The following is a 19,401-nucleotide window of genomic DNA, read 5'->3' as shown; positions in this document are numbered from 1 at the left end:
ACCAACCTCTCTTGTACAATATACCAATTCCAAAAGAATTCCGCCTGTTTTCCGTTTCGAGTCATGGCCCTGGAGCAAAGTCCTCTTAGGAAAGCAACGTGAGAGCGTAGATGTGTCAAATCCCAGAAGAACTCGACTCGTATATCCGATAACCTTTGTGCCACTGCATAGGGTCCTCTTTTGATGAAAAGGAAAGGAAAGGAGGAGAGACTGGCTCTCAAAGACCGGTTCCTAGCCCTGGGGTATCGATTCGCGAAGCAATTTGGGTGAAGCGCATATGGGATTGTGTTGTTCAGACTGGAGAGATATTAGCAAAACGAACACGGCAAAGAAAAAAAGAAAGATATTTCTCACCAAGGTGGCTTGGAAGAAGGAAGTTCGCAATTCCCTCCTTAATCATATATGAATGACCGCAGTTCCCGCAGGTCAATTTCCCTTCCGTGACGTGCGTCTCAAGTAGCAACCGGTGCAAGTCCTTCAATGTCTGCTCGTTGTCGAGAGCCTCGCCCTCGGGCTTCGAATCCGGAAGACTCGGGAATCCCAGCTGAGATCGCAAGAGTCAGCTTATTTGTAATTGTAATTGTCGGTGAATTACCTAGGTATGTCGGTGAATAGGTAACCCGTGTTTGGATGTTCATACCTCGTTGGAAATAGTGCGCAGAGCTTCCCAGTCAATTCGGGGAAGGACGTTGCGGATGAATTCGGGCTGGAAATCCAGTTCCTGTTGCTCTAGCTCGGCATCGTGGAAATGTAATGGGAATGAGGCCGGTGATGTCTTGCATTCCTTCACGGCGCATGTCACGAAATTGGCGGTGATCACTTTCATTGTGGGGGCTTTGGGTGGTTGGTTGGTGGTAGATTGTGGACGTGAAGATTTAGCGATGTTGCTCAGGTATGTAGAGATCGATTGGATCTAGAGAGTAGATTGATTTAAAGGATCATGAACAACGTCGGTGGCCCCTCCGAGGGAGAAAAAATAAGAGCCCCACGGCTTATCAGATATCATGTGATCGATATGGATGTCCGGACTACTACCATACCAGTTGATATTTACTTTGAAACATGGATTGCATATACATTATCTTACAGAAATTTCCTAGGTTCAAACTGGAAATTATGATTAGCTTTGATTAGCCTTGATTAGCTATTATTCAGTTGTTCAGATCCTTTAAGGCGGATTATTTGATCTGGACATCCACCAGATCTAGATCGTCAATGTCATAGTCGCGAAGACATGAATCAGGGTCAAGTTTGTCCCCATCAAACAGGAGAAATATATCATGGTCCGCAGAGATATTCTGTTTATCTCGAAAGGCAGATATGAGTCGCGAGATCAGGGTTTTCTGTCTTGCTTTGATTCTGAAATCGTCGTATCCAAGACTCCTCAGAATAAGTTTCATTGGCTCACCCTGGTCACCTTCTGGGGATTGCGACGCTGTGGGGGGCTTTTCATTATCAGGCGAAGTAATTTGCTGATTGACCGGAAGAGGTAAATCAGTAACCGCTTCCATATGTATGCGCAGCTCTTTCTGGCCTGCAAAGGAGTCATCATCAATGCCAGGGATCGCCGCAGAGTTCTTCCCGGTATTTATGCCTAGACTCCTGCAAGTTGTCACATCGAATAGACGCCGGCCCTTCCAGGTCAGGTAAATCGATGCCTGTATTTGGGGGTCGAAATTTTGTCGCTCGCACCATGCCAACCGCACATCCCTTAGCCGCTGTGACATTTTTCGTTGGACGATTAATGGTTTCGTGTTCGCAATTTCAGATGATATCATAATCTGAACGACCGGGTCATCCTCTGGGAGTTTCGCCGGTTCAACAGGCTGAGGAGGTTGAATAGGTCGAGGGCTTCGAGTTTCCGAGTCATCCGCCAGGACAATCACTGGTTTAACAGGCAGAGCACCTAGTGGTTCCGGACCACTGACTTTCCGCGGTGACTGGGGCAAGCGGTTTTCTGAGCTGTGTCTTTGGATTGTCTCGCGTTGTTTGACTGGCTTGACTGACTCGGGTGAGGAATCATGCGAGGAACCCGAGAGCTCTTGTGGCTCTGGTAGCACAATTTTATCGCTATCAACCCCAGGGGTCACATTCCGCACCAGGCTGCTATCATCGCGCCCTTTCCCCTTTTCCCTAGAAATTCGACGCCGCTTTTCTCGTTTGGGATCTTCGGTATCTTCGGTATCTTTGGTATGTTCTGGGATTTCCGGTGATTTCGGCTTTTGATGTGCTTCACGGTTCGCAGCAATGATATCAGAGAGCGTTTGTTCTGAGCGTCGATAAAAATCAGTGCTAGTTTCCCCCGTGTTCTTGATTGCCCACGCGGGCTTTTTGAAAAAGCTCATGACTCTCGGGACCGGAATTCGTCAAGTCGAAAAGTGCAAGTATGGTAGGATGACCAAATAGTTTTAGAGGTGGTTCGGGGGCACCTGATTATAATCAGTGATATGTTAGTGGAAGATTAAAAATTGCGACATGACGGCCTGGGCATAAGCCAAACGATTTGCGGTTAAGATGGAGGGAATATGTATCACATCTTTCCAGACTTGGGATAGGTACAGTGGAACCTCGAGAGACACCGTCCTGACTACCGCCTACTAAAATTGCACTAGCGCGCTTTCTAACCAGCCGAACATATGGCAATATAAGACTTCCAGATGTCTCTCCTCTTGGTTTCTTACGAATTGCCCCGAGAGAGCCATGGCTAAATCATTTTCTAACGTTCAACTTCAATATTTTAAACCTTGTTTGCAAAACTAATAAAGGTGTACTATTTTATGACTGGCAATACCGGCAGAATATAATGGCGGTGTCCGATTCCCTACAAAAACTTATCAGCAGATCCCGCCCCGCTTGCGATAGCCCATAGCCCTCACCGCCCTACTGGTATCTCAGTTTCGGGTGCTTCGTCCCTCTGCCTACTTCAAAACACCTCTCAACCTGGTATGTCTCCCCTTTTTTTCCCCTTGAACTTCGCTTTGACTAATACTTGGCAAATCTCAGACCAAGTATCAATATGGAGAACGCCCCAACCTCCGAAGGGAAAGACCCCTCTGTCTTTCTGAGTGAAATCATCGGTGCGCCTGTGATCGTGAAGCTGAATTCCGGAGTGGTATACAAGGGTATCGGTTCTTCTTCCAATTCCAAGTGGCTTTGATTCTAATGCGCCTATAGGTGAATTGCAATCAGTTGATGGCTACATGAACATTGCCCTTGAAAAGGCGGAGGAATATGTGAACGGAAAACTACGACGAAACTACGGGGATGCTTTCGTGCGCGGAAATAATGGTTTGTCAATCCTTTGTTGTCTTTCAATATTATGGCGCGACAGCTTTCTAACTAGAGCCTACAGTACTCTACATCTCTTCCAGTTAATCCGAAAATACACTGTTCAATGTTATCGATTGCGCCCACCTATGACAACCCGCACGTGGATAAGAATGGCGCGCTTTGAGAGCCATAACAATTATTTGGAATTCTCTAGCTAGGAGACAGAATACAAGCCTAGGTGGTGATTGACCAACTCTTCTTATGATGCAGTTGACCAGACTCGCAGCCCTGGGGTTATGGAGGCTACGCACCTGGGGGTTTCCTTTTTTTTCCTGCTTTGTATTGAGCTCAACATTGGAGCTCATGACCATAAGCTCATCAATTGTTGCCCAGGCGGCTTGGTAATATTTTCTGTGGTACGGCGATGTGCCATTGACCTTGTGTTTTAATTGGTGCAAAGTACATTCACGCAGTAATACATGACATTTGACCCCGCTATGACTTGATTGTCTTACCTGCATACATACATATCCATGGATGTACGTTGGAGGTATGTTCCTGGGAAGGTTATACTTATATTGTCCCCCCGCCAGTGATAGGCATTGATTAAGTAAGCTTTCCCAAGTCCCCGCGGCACTTTTTAAGGTTCTCTCCTTGTGCCTCACCCCAGGGCTTCAGAACTTTTGACCGCCACTTCCGAAGATGTTACAGGCAATCAAGTTCAGCAAGGGCAACCTTGAGATCCTGGATCAGTTGCAACTTCCATTCGTCGAAGAATACATTCCCATTCGGACTACAGAGGATGGATGGCACGCCATCAAAGATATGAAAGTCCGCGGGGCACCTGCTATCGCTATCGTAGCAATGCTTGCGCTCGCCTCGGAACTAACCTCTGCTGTGGATAGTGACAAGCTTTCACAATCATCAGAAGAGGTGTGCCAATATATCACAGAGAAGCTTGCTTATCTGGTCACGAGTAGGCCAACTGCCGTCAATCTCGCCGATGCTGCGCGCAAGCTGGAGGTCGTCGTGGTTAACCGCACGAAAGCACCGGGCTCTACTGGCCGCGAGGTCGCCACCGCGTTTATTCAGGCGGCTGAGGATATGATGGGAAAGGATCTCGAGGATAACAAGCGAATTGGGCACAATGGCGCAGAATGGATCGCCGTTCATGCGGCCAGAGGGAATTCAGAAGTTGCTGTCTTGACTCACTGCAACACTGGGTAGGGCCGATTCACTGCGTTAGCCGTTATCCGTCGTATGTTCTCACTAATCCTGAATCACTAGCTCTCTCGCCACTTCTGGATATGGCACCGCATTGGGTGTGGTTCGTTCGCTGGCCTCGAAGAACATCCTACGTCACGCTTATTGCACAGAGACTAGGCCCTACAACCAGGGGTCTCGCCTTACAGCCTTCGAGTTGGTTCACGACAAAATTCCAGCTACGCTCATCACGGATTCTATGGCAGCCGCCTTGCTCGCAGATACCAAAGTGGGCGTGAATGCAATTGTGGTGGGTGCTGACAGGGTAGCAGCCAATGGTGACACAGCCAACAAAATCGGCACGTATGCCCTGGCTGTCTTGGCAAAGTACCATGGCGTCAAGTTTCTTGTTGCAGCGCCACTTACAACAATCGATATGGCCACAAAATCTGGGAAAGACATTGTCATTGAGCAACGTGAAGCATCCGAGGTGACCAGCATCAAAGGTCCCCGTGCGGGTTCTGAGGCCACCGACCAGATTGCAATTGAGACAGTGAAAATTGCCGCGCCAGGGATCAATGTCTGGAACCCGGCATTTGACATTACTCCTGCGAGTCTGATAGATGGGATTATCACAGAGATTGGAGTTGTAGAGAAGGGATCCGATGGCCTGTATCACTTGGGTGGACTATTTGATGGCTCTACTTTTTCATCCTGATCTGTGCTCGGTTGACTCGGGTCTGTTTCATCGACAGATGTAGCCTCCGCTGCAGAAGTGCCCTGCTTTTCGAAAGATGCCAAGAGTTCATCAACTTGGCTTTCAATTGTGTTCAGATGATTCTCCAGGGCCGAGGCAGTCAGTTCACCCCTAAATATATGTCAATATCGTGAATTTATTTATGTAAGCTATAAGTAGGCTGACGTACTTTGCAAGATCTGCGAGTGTCTATGTCATGAATTAGCTGTCCGATCTTGGATCAGTTGGTAGAGGGGATGTAAGAGGGACAACGCTGCCTAGCAGCATAGCCAGGGAAATAGATGCTGCTTGCGAACGCCCAAGGGGGGCTTACCTTCGCCATATCAAAGTCTGCATCTGATCTGGACATAATGGGCGTTTGAGGGTGTATTGCTTAGTACAAGGGAGTTTTGAAGACAAGATTGTCCGCGGGGCCCAGCAGATGATGAGCGGGATGCCCATCGACAAGATTAGTCATCCCGAACCCGAGATGGATTTCCCCGATAAGAAAAGAGAAAAAAAAAACCTCTTCCTCACTACTATCACCATCCACATCTCGTCGTCATGGGAGTTCAAAAGAAGACTCGCAAGTTTGCGCTGGCCAAGAGAGCCATTTCCATGCGCGACAATCGCCTGTTCGTCGCAATCACGAAACAAAGTCTTGTTGCGACTCGCTAACAGTCGGTTATAGGAAGCAAAATCAAGACAAGACAGAGAAAGGCAAAGAGGCCAAGAAGGATGATCTCGTCAAAGAGGCGTAAGTACATCATATAATACTATTGCAAGAATCATACTGACAAGTTCGCTTCTAGCCCCCAAGCTCCTTCGTCAATGTTCTTCCAGTTCAACACGGCCCTTGCCCCCCCATACTCCGTGCTGGTCGATACCAATTTCATCTCCCACACCATTCAGCACAAACTCGAGGTCATTCCAACCATGCTCGACTGCTTGTACGCCAAATGTATCCCTATCGTCACAGATTGCGTACTTGCCGAGTTAGAGAAGCTTGGCCCGAAATACCGACTTGCCCTGCGTGTAGCCAAAGACCCTCGGTTCGAGCGAGTCAAGTGTGACCACAAGGGAACATATGCCGATGACTGTCTGGTCGACCGTGTCATCAAGCACCGTGTCTACATTATCGCCACAAACGATCGTGATCTCAAGAGACGTATTCGGTATGTAACCCACATCTCGACCCCATTTTCGCCGTACCAGCCATGTTCTAACCACCCTAATAGCAAGATTCCTGGAGCACCCATCATGAGTGTCGCCCGCGGCAAATATGTGATTGAACGACTTCCCGATGCCCCCGAAAAATGAGCGACTTGAACGATTACCCCAGTCGTCCGTCGCTACTGCGACCATCCACATGATACCCACAAAAATATCCGTTTCTTTCTTTGTTAGAAAGTTGTAAAATAACATAGCAAACAATTTTCGCCTCCAGACACAGGGCAAGCAGCCGACCACAACATGCAAGACTGCAAGGCCAAATTATGCTGTCAATCGACCGTATCCGATCAAACAAAACGACTGCACCGTGAACCAGCAGCATCGCTCCTCCCAGGGCTGGTTCTAGTACTTTAAACCTATGTGCCAATGGATTGAATCATTTGAAGGACCCGGGGCTTCTCAGGCAAGGTTATACAGTGGCACATTTATGTCTTTCTGTCTATAGTGACCGCTAATGCAAATGTCGTTGTAATCTACATAAACGCATGAATGTTAAATCCCTATCCGATCATAGTCATTTGTCTGAGGGCTCGTAAGCCATGTGATCTTTAATTTTCGAAGCACGTAGTGCATTGGCTTGTAATGTACATTGATATTTGTTAACCATACGTTTCTATCAATTGACGAACCGCATGCCGGACAAGACGAGTGTTGGCAAAGCTCTGGATCATCTTCTGTCGCGACATCATTATGTGTAGTGGAGGTAAATCCGCGAGTAGTGAGCCGGATTCAACCAAGTCATCACCAGGAGCTGCGATATCGAGGAGCTGCTTCAGAATTCGTAAAGAGTACAGTCCAGCTTGCATTTGAGCAAGAAGATGAATGTCCGCCCATTTCGTACTTTGCGCCATATATCCATTTGTAAGAAAGCTCTCCAATCCCTTCGCACTCGGTACTGTGGTGGTGCCGGATCCATCACGGTAGATATCGGAAAGAGCGTACAAAAACCAGAAGCTCTCCGGTGCCAGACTATCGTCAAAGGTAGCATGTGCATGGGCAAGACGTCTCCGCAGAAGATCCAGGTCAGAAGTCACGGTCTTGGTTCCGCTTAAAGCGATCTCCTCGGCCACGATCCTTCCACCTCTGCGGACGAATTCATGTACAGCCGCAAATCGATTGGCAGCAGGACGCGAAATGTTAAAAAATGAGTACCCAAGGGACCTATATGTTCGACCTTGTTCCCAGGCACATCGTCTGGAAGAGTCTTCGTTCAGAATGCCGAGATAGACGTGCGGCTGTTCACCCAAGCAGTAGATACTAGGAAGTTCATACTGCCAAAATAACTCTGATACCCTCGGATCCAATGGTTGTGCAGACTGCCCTGATCCACGTATTACCTCATTACCTGTGGTCTCGTGTTGATATTCTCGAAGAAACTCCAGATATTCAGAGGAGAGCTCAGTCGCCTTACTGCTCTCCTTAGATATCCGGGTAAGTTCAGCAAAACGCAGGTGAACATTTCTTTGCAATTCGTAAGCAAACCACTGAACGCTTGGGATCCCCAATCGGCCAGATAGCGAATGGGGACAGATTCTCAGCCCCCGAATATCTGGCTCGGCCGGATCCCAGACGCCCGAGGACGTTTGCACCGAGTCTAAAAACAAGACCGCGCCATGCTGACCAAGATCGTGAAGCAGTAGATCCGAATCATCTGTCAACACTGCGCAACCGGTAAGTTTTGCCACACGGGCACACTCCACATCAGCTTCTCCTGGCACCATGACGGTGATTTCCGCCCAGGGGTAATCAGTATCGCCGACAAGACAGCTGATATCATCATCAATCTCTTTCCGGATCTGTTCCTTGCTCCATCGGTTCCGCAAGTCCTCAAAGACCGCCGATACCATGAAAGGATTCTCCGGAAGGCCTTTTCGTCGCTGAGGTAAGCCTCGACTGCACCAGACCTGTCCTCGTTTAGTCGGGATCACATCGCGACATTTGGGCGTTGCAGGCAGAGACAGGTTTCGGCGAGCCAGTTCTAGTCGATGTCGTAATTTTTCAATTCTGGAAAAGCGGATTTTTCGCTTGGAGACAGGCAAGGCACCGTCGAAGCATATCTTATGTCTAAAGCGCAGAGAGAGAAAGAAAAATGATAATCAGACGATAGCTGTGTTTCAGACTAGTGCGAGGGCTTACATTTCAACTCCCAGTTCGGTTAATTGGAGAAGGAAGCTGGTGACCCCACGACTGATCTCGTCGCAGGTTGGCTGGTAATCAAGGACATCACTGCTTGGATCCATCCAGCCCAGGAGTCGACGGTAGACATGGTATACTAGACTGGGTCCGTCAATGACAACGGCTTGGACTCGCGGAAGTCCTGAATCGATTTCCCTCCCATCTAACAAGACACTTTCGGCATATGGAAGCAGGTGCCTGGTTAAGTGAGGGATCCCCATAGCCAATGTATGGTAGAACCCTTCTGGTTGTGGTGGGTGTTTTTTTTTCCTTTTTTTTTGTATTAGTCAGGGATGGTGAGGCGCCGGAGGTTCCAACTTCAGACAATGTCATCTCTTTCTAAAACTAAAATATATGAATAGATTCAGAAGGTACCGAGAAAGAAATGAGAAGGAAAATAGATAGGATCAGCAGAAGTTCTTGGAATTCCTACAAATTCAATAGCCCGTAGAGTCTACTTGACAATATCAGGCTTGATACATCGAAGGACAAAACAAAGGCAAAAATAACAAAAGAACAAAAGAACAAAGAACAGACAAAAGCAGAGGTTCAATCTCAAAGCCCTTGAGAAAACCATATATGCTGCACCATGGTTCAGAACGCTCGGAATCGGAGTCGCCATCAGTGGACATAGGGTCGCTGCTCGGGTCTTGGGCTTCCCGCATGTCTTCATCTTGTAGCGTGTCCGAAGCGTTGACAAGTGTAGTACAGCTCCTAGTGCTGGCAAAAGGAGTATCGTTAGACTCGATTTGTCTCTCTTTATCCCGGCGAATTGTGGATTAGAGGCTGCGAATGGTTGAAGATGGACCAAGATTGAACCTGCCCTCCTAATCCCAATCCTTAGGCTTAGTTCCACCGTATTCTCGGATGTCGGAATAGTATGCCACAAAATGAGGGAATTTCAGATAGCACTTCATGGCCTTGTTTTTCACCTCTAGGGCGAGTTCGAGCATTTCACCGTCAGACTAGACTGCGTTTTCTCGATGCCTCGCCAGTGTGTAGAATGTCTAGTAACGAGGTCCTTGGCCTTTTGCTAGTTGTTGAGAGAGAAGAGGCTTTTCTCTATTAATCCGAAGTGTTCGTGTGATATTAGCGCACCCTTGGTCCGGATTTAGCCAAAACTCCACGTCGGCTCTCAGCTTCCTCTCTGATTCTGAATGCGCCACTTCTAAGGTGACAATCGGCTTGTCGGGGAAGCCGGTCGGTGGAGTATAAAGACCCCAGCCATGGTCTCTAACTTTGGCTTTTCCTTGACCGTTCTCATCTGCGCGGATCAGGCACTCTGGGAACGCTTGACATGATCAACAAGGCCTATATGTTCCAGCGCCTTGTCGATGGCTGTATTGATCCTATCCAATGGCATTGGATTAAATAGTCGAAGTCATTTTGACTAAAAGTAGTGGCTTTTTTATGCCGAAAGAGTCGATATATGAATCAAGTGTCGGTGAATCGGGGAATCCCTCTTAGGAGAATTGGTATCAAGAAATCGGATCTGCCGTGTAGCCTCACAACTATTTGGAGATCCATGATGATGAGTTTGATACCGGCTCGTTCGACGGCGACAGGTGAAGACTGAGGCCGGGAAAATGTGTTCACGGCTTGAGTCCGTCAGTTGCACAGCAGTATGGTGATGCTTGTTTGTTGCAGTACATTGGCAAAATACGGAGGTTGACCGCGTTGTCATCGACGAGTAGTGCTGTTGGCCGAGGTGGGGTTGTCAAAGGCGATGAGGGTGGGATTATGAGTTTTGAGTCTATGGAATCCTCGCGCTTGGCTGCATAGATGACGAAGCGTCTGGGCTTGAAGCGACGGAGTTTTCATCCGAATCGTATCGCAATTTGGGGGTAGGTCGTTGAAAAATATTTGGCAAATTAGTCACAGATCTTGTTATAGGTAGACCATCTAGTAGACTTAACATACGGATGTTTAGGTCGAGAGTCGTATTCCTACCTAGGAAGGAGCAGGAGCAGCAAGAGCGATAGTTAGGAATCAAGCGAAAAATCACACTAAACCAGATTTACAAACGATTCAATTGGGGTTTCTAAGATATTCCTACATAGTGTAGAACCAAAATTGAGAGCTATATATTTTCCGCAACTATGTAGAGACGGTATCGTGGGTGTGAGACTCGAGTTAAATAGTGGTATAGCCGCAGAATAGTAATGACATATATAGATTCAACGTAACACGCATGATAACTAGATAACAAAGAAACAAAAGGCGCTGATGCCCCGAGAAATATTTATCCAGTATCTGTCCATTTCAAATTACCGAGCAGATCGCAAGAATCCAACCACTCCACGACAGTAACCCACCAGCTCAGCCAGGCGCTTTCCCTCCCGCCGTTGCTCAGCAGACCAAATTGCTAGAGCATCTTGCAACAGACGATACTGAGGTTCATCTTGGGTGGAGCTGAGACTCACAGTGTCGGCGTGAATTTTCAAGAAGACCGCCATCCAAGCATTGACAAGCTCAAAGTCTCTCTTTGACTTCAGGCGTGCAGTCAGGGCAACAACGAAATCGGACAACTCAGAGTGTCCATCACGCACCCGAGGATCCAGTGAACGAATCTCGAGATCTGCTTTGGCCGGGGATAAGGTCTTGAGATGGTCGATAAATGAGCTGAAGTCACCGGAATCATGGCCGGATGCCAATGATCGAGTGAAGATAGATTGAGGAGCACTGGCGTTTCCACCGTTTTGCAACTTGGCAATCCGCAACCTTTCTGCTTCGGCGGTTTTGGCCACCGATCCCACATCGCTATCCTCGGTGCCGGGGATTTCGCTAGCGGCCTCGGGTCCACTGGAACCGAGGAGAGAAGGAAGGAAGAATGGAGCCTTTTCGGGTGCCTTAGGAGCTTCCTTAGGGCGATTACGTTCCTGTTGAACTGTTAGCTAGAGACTTGCACTTGTGCAGGAATAAAAACATACCCGTATAGTGTCTAGATGGAGCAATGACTGCCATCTGCTCTTGGGGACAAGACTGAGAGTCATCATGTCGTGTTGTAGTTGTTCCGTCGCCAGGACTGGGCCCTCTGCATCATCTTCCTCGGTGGTATCCACAAAGGCGGCCTCAATAAGGCCAGCACCGCCTTCTCCTGAAGTTGCCGGGAGCCCAACGTTCTCAATAACGTTCTCGTCCAGGTTTTTGGTTGACACAGGCATGAAAAGGCTGCGGTTGCTCCAAAGGCTGACGCCAATGCTACCGGCGTGTGCAGTGGCAAGGAATTCCCCGGTTGAAGACATGGCCAGAGCGACACATGTGCTTGAGACCCGGAAGATGTCAATCAGGTGCCCGGTGGGCATATCCCATACACGTACCACCGAGTCCATGGAGGCAGCAACAATCCATCGTCCATCGTTTGAGAAGATGAAATCATTGACTTGACCCACACATCCCCAGAACTCACGAACGAGCTTTCTGGTCTCGAGGTCAATCACACGGATCGAGAGGTCGTCACAGCTGAAGGCGACTAATTCGCTTGCCTTGTTATAGCGAAGTCCAGTAATGGCAGCCATGGGATTCCAGTCTAGCTCATCGATGAATTTCCCAGAGAGGAGATCCCAAAACTATATTCCATAAAAGGTCAATTTGTGAATCTCTAGAAAATAGAGGGAATGGTGGGGTGTACCTTGACTTTGCCATCTAGGCCACAGCTGACAACGGTACGGTTCAAGCTGTCAATCATCAAGCCAGTCACAGCTTTGGTGTGTTTAGTAGCGGCGGCGATCGAGGCCTGAGCATTGGATTTGGTGGCACGGCCAGCTTGGGGGCGAGCTGGGAAACTTTGTCGGTGCAGACCTGACTGCATGTTGAACATGTCGATAGAACCTCCAGCTGATCCGATGACAGCGAAAGTACCACATTGGGAAACCGTCACACTCTGTGAAGAATGAATTAGCAAAAGAGAACAATTGTCCAATCATGTTTAAGAACCTGCGCACCTTGACTTCTGTTCCATCACTGGTTGCAAACGCCCATCGACCTGCTTTCTTTTTGCCCCAGAACCAAGTACGTGCGAACTTGTCGCCCCGATGACCAGTAACCACGCTTTCCCAGCCAGTTGCATTGGAAGCATCGGCGTTTGTAACCTTCGGGTTCGACCAGATTGGACCGGAAGTGGTGACTCCCATTCCGCCATCACGGTTGAGGCTGCAGGCAATGCATGTAACTTCGGGAGCTTTAAGATCCTCTGTATTTGAGATGTTTGATGGTCCTGCCTTCTTAGCCTTGCGTTCCAAGCTACCCTGCGAGATCTCGGTATGCTGGCTGTCTTTGCGCAGACTAAGCCCCCAGAGACTGCAATCCTTGCTTGCACTAAGAAGCCACTTGCCGCCAGACTCGGACCCATCCGAAGACGTCGGCAGGAAATCGAGAGCGCTGACGGCAGCAGAGTGTCCGTTTCTTCTGTGAAGAGGTCTAGGAATGGGCGAGAATGGCGTTTCGTCGAAGATCCAAGTCTTCAGAGAATTGTCATCGCCGGATGACACAAGCACCGGCTGTCCATCCAAGAACTCCACACGGTTTGCGCCCATGGGCTTTTCGCCACTTGACACTCGATGGGCTCCACGAAGAATGCCCGCAATGCGACCTCCATTATTCAAGTCCCAGAGTGTGATATCGCCGCTACCACTTGACGCTGTGGCCATAACACCTGAGCTGCGACCATCGTGGCCAGCACCCAATCCATCGCCGCGGAAAGTGATGGATGTTACTGGGAGACCCCGGGATGATGCGTTCTTGAGAGACAAAACCAGCTGACCTGAGCTCACGTTCTGAATAGCCAACGCACCGCCCTTATAGGCAACGGCAACAAGTGATAGAGCAGGTGTGGGGTGAATCGCAGTCACGGGCCCAGCATCTGCCGACAAGGAGGGCAACGTGTGAAGGAGCTTTCCGCTACGGAGGTTCCAGATATCGACCGCTCCGTCCGATCGACCCACGAATATCTTGTTCAGATAAGTCGGCATGTTGCACATTATCCCGGTGTAGATCTTCTCTCCAGAGGAGCCCTGAGCAGATTGTGGCCGCAGGCTGGCATAGTGCTCGTATGTGCCCGTTTTCCAAACCTCGAGGCCACCGGTCCAGCAACCAACCACCCATGAACCAAACACCACCAAGCGCTCAATGGGTCCCTTCAGATCTGCAGGGCCCTCAAGGACTGCAACTTTTTTGCCGCGCTTGAAAACCCAGACACCTCCGGGGGACTGGGAACGGAGATGGCCCCAAGCTGCGAATACCTTATCCTGCCACGCACATGTTGCCGTGATGATCTCCGGTGTTTGCGGTCGACTCAAAAAGATGAGGTTCAAGCCTCGGCGCAAATCATAAGTTTGCAGCGAGTGTCCCACGGAGGTTGTGATTTGAAAGGTCGATTTACCCAGGCGCACGGATGTAAAGGGAACGGGTGTTGGCGACACCAATCCTAGTGTCTTTATAGCGACAAGTCAGTTTAGAGAAAGAAGTGATTCGAATGTATCTCTCAACTTACACGGAAAGGAGCAAAGATCTTGGAACCACGAGTTCCAGCCTTGACCTGCGATACCGTTTTCTGCCTCTTCGCAAGAGGCAGATCGAAATTATCGGCCGAAGAAGGCATGCTGATATCGAGTGACACACTGACGACAATGGATATGCCGTAGGGTTCGAAGTAATCAGAATAAACCCCTTAACCTTTCAAGTGAGAATTCCGTTCCGACTTGTTCACCAAGTCAATCACGAAAGGTATCCTAGTAGTCCAAGTTGTCTCACTAGCTCTTCTTTTTTTCCCGATGTTTTTTTTCTGCCCAGCCTAGTCCTGCAGGTATTAGACCGCCTTCAAGCGGGTGATGTACATCTTCCCTGGGTACAAAATACCTTTACATGATGAGAATATCTAGAATGTCTCTTGGATCTATTATATGTTAACATAATTATGCAGTTGCCAATTATCTTGTATATATTATAATTCCTAAAATAAAGTCACCGGTCATCTTATCGGAGACTGCTTTTGTATGGTCGAATTGCTATCAAATAGTGTCGTCATGTATTGGAGACTTTCCCAACAAGTACCTGGGTAGATGGGGCATTTGTACTTTTGGATCTTACTATGCCGTAGTCTATAGGAATACGAGGAAGCCCGATGAATCGAATACACAATTAGCATACCATTTTCAGCCCGTCAGTCTGATCATAAACGAAAAGTACAATGTTGGACCAGCCAAAAGCCCGTTCTTTCTCTCCGCCTATGCCCAGGTGCAATTGCGGAACCCCCCGTCAAATTTGGTAATACAACCTTGGAATCCAAGAGCTTCCAGGTTTCTCGGTCTGCGCTTCTCTTTCCGAACTGCTAAGAATTTGTGCTTCTTCAAATTCCCCCTTTGAGCAAATTAAGTTTGATGCGATTGAATTTGATTTCAAAACACAATACTGCCCAGGCAATTGACCCCTCATATGGATAATGCCGCTGAGCACAGCAACGGCTCTTATGCCGATGCTGAACCCTTGAGACCTGCAGAACCCAACCTCTCGTCGCCGTCAGTTGATATGGACCTCGATTATAACGACCAGACGCCCACCGGACCCGTCATGGAACCTACATTCGTGTCAACTAAGTCTACATCACACACAAAGTCGACCCAAAGCCAATCAGGAAAAGCCGATACGGGATTTGATGCTCGCTCCGTCAGTCGAACGGGACAATCCACACGCCCCTTGAGCCACGCACCTAGAAGGTTCAGTGGAAGCACGGCTGCCAGTACCGCTGCAAGCTCTATCAGTGAGGTGGAACCCAGCTCCCTAAAACCATGGAGGATCGGAGTCTGTGCCTTGGATGTGAAAGCACGCAGCAAACCGAGCCAAAATATATTGACTCGACTCCAATCGAAAGGCGAATTCGAGGTGATTGTTTTTGGAGACAAGGTTATTCTCGACGAAGCAGTCGAAAATTGGCCCGTGTGTGACTTCTTGGTCGCTTTCTTTTCCGATGGATTCCCCTTGGACAAAGCCATTGCGTATGCTAAACTTCGCAAACCACTCTGTGTTAATGACCTGCCTATGCAAAAGGTCTTGTGGGATAGGCGGCTCTGCCTGAGGATTCTGGATCACATGGGTGTTCCCACCCCGAAGCGGCTGGAGGTCAACCGCGATGGCGGTCCGGTTCTAGAATCAGCGGAATTAGGCCAACATATCTATCGCCTGACTGGTGTAAAGCTAGAAGGCCCAGAGAGCGGAATTGGTGGCGGTGCCCCTCAAACCCAGAGTGTCTCGATGTCCGAGGATGGCGATGCCTTGATTGTTGACGGCAAAGTGTTCAAAAAGCCCTTCGTTGAAAAGCCTGTCAATGGCGAAGACCACAACATTCACATCTACTTCCCCAACGATCAACAGTACGGCGGCGGTGGAAGAAGACTATTCCGAAAGGTCGGCAACAAAAGCTCGGAATATGATCCCAATCTCACTGTTCCAAGATCCGTCACCGAGAAGGATGCAAGTTATCTGTACGAACAGTTCCTCAGGGTTGACAATGCGGAAGACGTCAAAGCCTACACCGTTGGGCCAGACTTTTGTCATGCGGAGACCCGCAAATCTCCCGTGGTCGACGGTCTCGTTCGGCGCAATACCCACGGGAAGGAAATACGATACATCACGAAACTTGGCAAGGAGGAGGCAATAATCGCATCAAAGATCTCGAATGGATTTGGTCAAAGAATCTGTGGCTTTGACATGCTCCGCGTGGGAGACAAAAGCTATGTCATTGACGTCAACGGCTGGAGCTTCGTCAAGGACAACAATGATTATTACGATAAGTGTGCCAACATTCTCAGGGACATTTTCTTGGAAGAGAGACGCAAAAGTGAGGGAATGTCAGAATCATCCGAGCCGCCATCACCGGACATAGGCTCGTCCAGAAGGAGCACGGCAGGATCTCATCGCCAAGCCCTAAAGACCTTGCTGAAGTCTCCTAGCACTTCCAGGCTTTACGGCCAAAATCAGAAACCTCCCGAAGCCCCAGAGTCAGGTACTCCATCAGTAGCGTCATCTGGGGTAGAGAGTACCGATATCGGCGCTGCTCTCAGCAAGTTGAATTCCCGGGAAGCCTACTCTACTACTCGTGGCTATAGTCCCTCGAACACGAAATCTCCGGCTCTTTCGGTACAGCACGCCAATGAAGAAGCCCTTCCGCCTCTTCCTGCTTCCAAACACTCTTGGAAGCTGAAAGGCATGGTGGCAGTGATTCGACACGCAGATCGGACCCCGAAGCAAAAATTCAAGTTCACTTTTCATAGCCAACCTTTTGTGGATTTGCTGAAAGGGCACCAGAACGAGATAGTGATCAAGGGGGAAGCTGCATTGTCCAGTGTTTCTGATGCCGTCAAGCTGGCTATGGAGAAGGGCCTGGAAGACATGGAGAAGCTCAAGTTGCTCCGCACATCCTTAGAGAAAAAGGGCGGTTGGCCTGGTACCAAAGTACAGATCAAGCCAATGTTCCGAAAACGAAAGCCAGAAGAAATGGGAGAACAGGGCCCACTGGAAGCTTCAACTCCATTGCCTGAGGGCAAACCCAAAGAAGAGCCCCATTCACCTGTACCCAATGAGGGAGAGGGACTCACGCCAGAGAATGAGGACTTGCGCAGATCACAGACACGAAGTGATTCTATCTCAGGTGCGACTTTTTCTCGGTTCTCCGCCGCTGAGAATGACTTGATCCTGGACAAACTACAGCTTGTGATCAAGTGGGGCGGCGAGCCCACACATGCTGCGCGTTATCAATCGCAGGACCTTGGACTGAACATGCGGGATGATCTCAAGCTGATGAACAAGGAGGCGTTGAACAACGTTCGTATATTTACTAGCTCAGAACGTAGAGTGAGCACCAGTGGTGAGTCATTTTCCTTGCCAGGACCTGCATCCAGCTAACACCATTCTTAAAGCACAAATATGGGCATGCTCATTTTTGGACCAGAAGGATATCCCTGAAGACTTGATACAAGTTCGGAAAGATTTGCTTGACGACTCAAATGCCGCCAAGGATGTCATGGATAAAGTCAAGAAAAAGCTGAAACTGCTTTTGCGAGAAGGGTCTGCGCCTTCACAATTTGCTTGGCCCAAGGATAAAAACATCCCAGAACCTTCGGTTGTCCTTGCTAGGGTAGTTGAACTGATGAAGTTCCACCGGGGTGTCATGCGACAGAACTTTGAGAAACTCGACAGCGCACCGCAGATCTTCCAAGCTCCATCCAATGACCCTGAAACCCCGAGCCAACCAACCCCCGTGGATTCCCCCGATTTATCTAGCATACAGGGCCGTTGGTGCGCGGGTGAAGATCCTCGACTCTTCAAAGAGCGGTGGGAAAAGCTCTTTGCAGAGTTCTGCGACACCGAGAAGGTCGACCCGAGCAAGCTTTCCGAGCTCTACGACAGTATGAAATTCGACGCACTTCACAATCGGCAGTTTTTGGAATGGGTCTTCATGCCACAGGACAGTCCCCGTGACCATGATGAAGAACAGAAATGCAAGAGCGCAGCAAAGACAGACACAAGCGCGGAGGGGAAACTTGGACAGGAAGCCGGGAACGACAAGTCCGAAGAGCGCATCGAAAGCCAGACATTCGCTCATCGCTTTGGGTTGAAGAAACGCAACGTTGCTCTCGAGTCACTACCGCACCTTCGGGCACTAGATGATTCATACGATCATTACTTCAAGCTTTTCCCTGGCTCCCAATCCTCCAAGTGCAAGATGGATGAGCGGCTTTCGAAGCTCCGGGAACTGTACAAGCTAGCCAAGGTTTTGTTCGACTACGTGACACCTCAGGAATATGGAATCACCGACAGTGAGAAACTCGAGATTGGCCTCCTCACATCCCTTCCTCTTCTTCAAGAAATTGTTCGAGATCTAGAGGAGGTGCAGGCTTCGCAGGATGCCAAGTCCTTCTTCTACTTCACCAAAGAATCTCATATCTACACCCTCTTGAACTGCATCTTGGAAGGAGGAATTCAAACTAAGATTGCCAGGAGTGCCATCCCAGAACTTGATTATCTCTCTCAGATTTGCTTTGAGCTATATGAAGCTCGGGACAGTGAATCGGACTCCTACTCTTACTCCATCCGCATCTCAGTCAGCCCTGGTTGTCACGCCTTCGACCCGCTTGACGTGCAACTCGATTCCAGGCACTCCATCGGCTGCACCCCACGCCGAAGCCTGACAGCCCATCAGGATTGGAAGGAGGTGATTGAGACGTTGAAGGCGAAATTCAACACGTAAGTTGTGTTCTACCTTAACCTCACTGGATTTTTACTAACAACTACATGTAGTGTGGAACTACCCAAGACTTTCATCGCGGTAAACCTCAGCGACAAGCATAGCTCTCATCATGAGAATTCACCGTCGCCCCCGCGTGGTATTTCCCCAACTCAGGACTAAGATCGACATCTCGGGAACATTGTATTTGTGATGGCCTTTTTTCTTTTTTTCTTTTTTTTTGTGACCGATACATTTGGATAGAATTGCTTCTTATGTACCCCCCTGCCTTGTGAAGGCTGTATCATGTATCTAGTAAACAAAGGACCTACAGTATGAATTGCCTGTTCCGGTTGGCTTTTTTCCCCCCCTTTTTAGGGTTAATCCTAATAAATACGCCGTCCCGTAGCCTCCCTTCAATGCCCCGGATATAAAAGACCCGACTTCGCTTGTACTCAAATATCCATGCCAGTGCTCCGTCCGTCTACCCTAGCCCAGCCTGTGGGGTTGCGGCCAATTGTGGGGACAACCGCACAAGTTGGCCGTGCTCTTGGGGTAAAAAAAA

General features: G+C 48.9%; 8 protein-coding genes across 8 annotated transcripts; 4 read left to right on the top strand and 4 right to left on the bottom strand.

The window, feature by feature from the left end:
* Positions 1-292: 292 nt before the first annotated feature.
* N7471_004121 (RNA methylation protein TRM112) lies at positions 293-826 on the bottom strand (the record flags this gene model as incomplete). The annotated part of the gene is made up of 3 exons (XM_057276840.1): positions 293-297; positions 355-544; positions 641-826. The coding sequence occupies 3 exons, from the start codon at positions 824-826 to the stop codon at positions 293-295; spliced, it is 381 nt and encodes a 126-aa protein (XP_057136450.1).
* Positions 827-1,178: 352 nt separating this feature from the next.
* N7471_004120 (uncharacterized protein) lies at positions 1,179-2,345 on the bottom strand (the record flags this gene model as incomplete). The annotated part of the gene is made up of 1 exon (XM_057276839.1): positions 1,179-2,345. The coding sequence occupies one exon, from the start codon at positions 2,343-2,345 to the stop codon at positions 1,179-1,181; it is 1,167 nt and encodes a 388-aa protein (XP_057136449.1).
* Positions 2,346-3,016: 671 nt separating this feature from the next.
* Positions 3,017-3,375, top strand: N7471_004119 (U4/U6-U5 snRNP complex subunit LSM6; the record flags this gene model as incomplete). The annotated part of the gene is made up of 3 exons (XM_057276838.1): positions 3,017-3,122; positions 3,175-3,288; positions 3,353-3,375. 3 exons carry the CDS (start codon positions 3,017-3,019, stop codon positions 3,373-3,375), a joined length of 243 nt encoding a protein of 80 aa, XP_057136448.1.
* A 483-nt stretch (positions 3,376-3,858) lies between these two features.
* On the top strand, positions 3,859-5,365 carry N7471_004118 (S-methyl-5-thioribose-1-phosphate isomerase). The gene is made up of 2 exons (XM_057276837.1): positions 3,859-4,493; positions 4,558-5,365. The coding sequence occupies exons 1-2, from the start codon at positions 3,973-3,975 to the stop codon at positions 5,189-5,191; spliced, it is 1,155 nt and encodes a 384-aa protein (XP_057136447.1). The 5' UTR covers positions 3,859-3,972; the 3' UTR covers positions 5,192-5,365.
* A 408-nt stretch (positions 5,366-5,773) lies between these two features.
* On the top strand, positions 5,774-6,529 carry N7471_004117 (rRNA-processing FCF1 family protein; the record flags this gene model as incomplete). Its single annotated transcript, XM_057276836.1, has 4 exons — positions 5,774-5,844; positions 5,901-5,966; positions 6,022-6,384; positions 6,448-6,529. The coding sequence occupies 4 exons, from the start codon at positions 5,774-5,776 to the stop codon at positions 6,527-6,529; spliced, it is 582 nt and encodes a 193-aa protein (XP_057136446.1).
* Positions 6,530-7,041: 512 nt separating this feature from the next.
* Positions 7,042-8,838, bottom strand: N7471_004116 (PIN and XPG domain-containing protein; the record flags this gene model as incomplete). Its single annotated transcript, XM_057276835.1, has 2 exons — positions 7,042-8,506; positions 8,579-8,838. 2 exons carry the CDS (start codon positions 8,836-8,838, stop codon positions 7,042-7,044), a joined length of 1,725 nt encoding a protein of 574 aa, XP_057136445.1.
* A 2,046-nt stretch (positions 8,839-10,884) lies between these two features.
* On the bottom strand, positions 10,885-14,216 carry N7471_004115 (rRNA-processing protein UTP21; the record flags this gene model as incomplete). Its single annotated transcript, XM_057276834.1, has 5 exons — positions 10,885-11,496; positions 11,548-12,186; positions 12,249-12,500; positions 12,562-14,049; positions 14,109-14,216. The coding sequence occupies 5 exons, from the start codon at positions 14,214-14,216 to the stop codon at positions 10,885-10,887; spliced, it is 3,099 nt and encodes a 1,032-aa protein (XP_057136444.1).
* An 833-nt stretch (positions 14,217-15,049) lies between these two features.
* N7471_004114 (inositol polyphosphate kinase VIP1) lies at positions 15,050-19,077 on the top strand (the record flags this gene model as incomplete). The annotated part of the gene is made up of 3 exons (XM_057276833.1): positions 15,050-17,477; positions 17,530-18,856; positions 18,911-19,077. 3 exons carry the CDS (start codon positions 15,050-15,052, stop codon positions 19,017-19,019), a joined length of 3,864 nt encoding a protein of 1,287 aa, XP_057136443.1. The 3' UTR covers positions 19,020-19,077.
* Between the last annotated feature and the right edge of the window lie 324 nt (positions 19,078-19,401).

The sequence above is a fragment of the Penicillium samsonianum genome (genome assembly GCF_028829775.1).
Source record: "Penicillium samsonianum strain IBT 33392 chromosome Unknown utg000003l_segment0_segment0, whole genome shotgun sequence".
Taxonomy (NCBI): Eukaryota; Fungi; Ascomycota; class Eurotiomycetes; order Eurotiales; family Aspergillaceae; genus Penicillium; species Penicillium samsonianum.
The sequence above is the reverse complement of the archived record's forward strand: the minus strand, read 5'-3'. Positions and strand labels throughout refer to the sequence as shown.

Bases quoted from the DNA above. Each gene is read 5' to 3' on its own strand.
- N7471_004118 (XM_057276837.1), top strand. From the start codon at position 3,973: ATGTTACAGGCAATCAAGTTCAGCAAGGGCAACCTTGAGATCCTGGAT. The intron at 4,494-4,557 runs GTAGGGCCGATT...CTGAATCACTAG, and splicing joins TTGACTCACTGCAACACTGG to CTCTCTCGCCACTTCTGGAT.